The sequence below is a fragment of the Oncorhynchus nerka genome, linkage group LG15, assembly GCF_034236695.1.
Source record: "Oncorhynchus nerka isolate Pitt River linkage group LG15, Oner_Uvic_2.0, whole genome shotgun sequence".
Classification (NCBI taxonomy): Eukaryota; Metazoa; Chordata; class Actinopteri; order Salmoniformes; family Salmonidae; genus Oncorhynchus; species Oncorhynchus nerka.
In genome coordinates this window covers 17,977,682-17,980,181 of record NC_088410.1, presented here as the reverse complement: position 1 = coordinate 17,980,181, position 2,500 = coordinate 17,977,682, and the positions used below count along the sequence as shown (strand labels likewise).

General features: G+C 49.0%; 2 protein-coding genes across 2 annotated transcripts in view; one reads left to right on the top strand and one right to left on the bottom strand.

The window, feature by feature from the left end:
- The window catches only part of LOC115126863 (LIM domain-binding protein 1-like), a 181,121-nt gene that overhangs the window by 154,067 nt on the left and 24,554 nt on the right, over positions 1 to 2,500 (top strand).
- LOC115122589 (LIM domain-binding protein 1-like) overlaps positions 1 to 2,500 on the bottom strand; it is a 25,336-nt gene that overhangs the window by 21,693 nt on the left and 1,143 nt on the right. The window contains exon 2 of the mRNA XM_065002142.1: positions 2,329 to 2,397. Within this exon, the coding sequence (XP_064858214.1) occupies positions 2,329 to 2,397 (69 nt within the window). The remainder of the gene's footprint in view (positions 1 to 2,328; positions 2,398 to 2,500) is intronic.

Here is a 2,500-nt window from a genome sequence, read left to right as displayed (position 1 = left end):
ATTTATTTTGATTTTCCCCTGATGTCAAGCAAATAGGCACTGAGTTTGAAGATAGGCCTTGAAATACACCCACAGGTACACCTCCAATTGACTCAAATGATGTCAATTAGCCTAGCAGAAGCTTCTAAAGCCATGACATAATTTTCTGGAATTTTCCAAGCTGTTTAAAGGCACAGTCAACTTAGTGTATGTAAACTTCTGACCCACTGGAATTGTGATACAGTGAATTATAAGTGAAAATAATCTGTCTGTCAACAATTGCTGGAAAAATGACTTGTGTCATGCACAAAGTAGATGTCCTAACTGACTTGCAAAAACTATAGTTTGTTAACAAGAAATTTGTGGAGTGGTTGAAAAACAAGTTTTAAAGACTCCAACCTCAGTGTATGTAGTACTGTATCATTTTTAATCATTTTAGTCAATAAGATTCTTGCTACGTAAGCTCAACTTTCTGAACATTCGAGACGTGTAGTCCACTTGTCATTCCAATCTCCTTTGCATTAGCGTAGCCTCTTCTGTAGCCTGTCAACTATGTGTCTGTCTATCCCTGTTCTCTCCTCTCTGCACAGACCATACAAACGCTCCACACCGCGTGGCCGCGGCCACCCTAATCTGGTGGTCCCAGCGCGCACGACCCACGTGGAGTTCCAGGTCTCCGGTAGCCTCTGGAACTGCCGATCTGCGGCCAACAAGGCAGAGTTCATCTCAGCCTATGCCTCCCTCCAGTCCCTCGACTTCTTGGCACTGACGGAAACATGGATCACCACAGATAACACTGCTACTCCTACTGCTCTCTCTTCGTCCGCCCACGTGTTCTCGCACACCCCGAGAGCTTCTGGTCAGCGGGGTGGTGGCACCGGGATCCTCATCTCTCCCAAGTGGTCATTCTCTCTTTCTCCCCTTACCCATCTGTCTATCGCCTCCTTTGAATTCCATGCTGTCACAGTTACCAGCCCTTTCAAGCTTAACATCCTTATCATTTATGATATAACGTGCCGTCCTTGGCCAGCTCTCCCGCTATCTCTCTCAGAATGACCTTCTTGATCCAAATCAGTCAGGTTTCAAGACTAGTCATTCAACTGAGACTGCTCTTCTCTGTATCACGGGGGCGCTCCGCACTGCTAAAGCTAACTCTCTCTCCTCTGCTCTCATCCTTCTAGACCTATCGGCTGCCTTCGATACTGTGAACCATCAGATCCTCCTCACCACCCCTCCGAGTTGGGCATCTCCCGGCGCGGCCCACGCTTGGATTGCGTCCTACCTGACAGGTCGCTCCTACCAGGTGGCGTGGCGAGAACCGTCTCCTCACCACGTGCTCACCACTGGTGTCCCCCAGGGCTCTGTTCTAGGCCCTCTCCTATTCTCGCTATACACCAAGTCACTTGGCTCTGTCATAACCTCACATGGTCTCTCCTATCATTGCTATGCAGACGACACACAATTAATCTTCTCCTTTCCCCTTCTGATGACCAGGTGGCGACCGCATCTCTGCATGTCTGGCAGACATATCAGTGTGGATGACGGATCACCACCTCAAGCTGAACCTCGGCAAGACGGAGCTGCTCTTCCTCCCGGGGAAGGACTGCCCGTTCCATGATCTCGCCATCACGGTTGACAACTCCACTGTGTCCTCCTCCCAGAGCGCTAAGAACCTTGGCGTGATCCTGGACAACACCCTGTCGTTCTCAACTAACATCAAGGCGGTGGCCCGTTCCTGTAGGTTCATGCTCTACAACATCCGCAGAGTACGACCCTGCCTCACACAGGAGGCGGCCCAGGTCCTAATCCAGGCACTTGTCATCTCCCGTCTGGATTACTGCAACTCGCTGTTGGCTGGGCTCCCTGCCTGTGCCATTAAACCCCTACAACTCATCCAGAACGCCGCAGCCCGTCTGGTGTTCAACCTTCCCAAGTTCTCTCACGTCACCCCGCTCAAACAAACTCCCTCACGACGCCAGGACAGCGGAGTCAATCACCACCTTCCGGAGACACCTGAAACCCCACCTCTTTAAGGAATACCTAGGATAGGATAAAGTAATCCTTCTCACCCCCCTAAAAGATTTAGATGCACTATTGTAAAGTGGCTGCTCCACTGGATGTCATAAGGTGAATGCACCAATTTGTAAGTCGCTCTGGATAAGAGCGTCTGCTAAATGACTTAAATGTAAATGTAAATGTATGTAAACTTCCCACTTCAACTGTAAACGCTACTGGAACTGAGTACAGGCACATATTTCAGTCCACTAAAAACGCAGACGGGAGCAGAAATGGATGTAGGTCTGTGATATCTAAACCAGAAACATCCAGACTAGAAACAGTAAGTCTTACCCTATTCCAGGCTCCAGGTATGAGGGGGGGTACATGGGGGTTGGGCTGCAGAGAGATAACACACACTGTCAAGGAAACATCTAGTTTAATACTGGTCTTTCTCCACACAAAATATGAATTGTAACTGTTGCCTGTTATCTGTAAGAACCAGATGAGCCAGTTAGCCTGGACA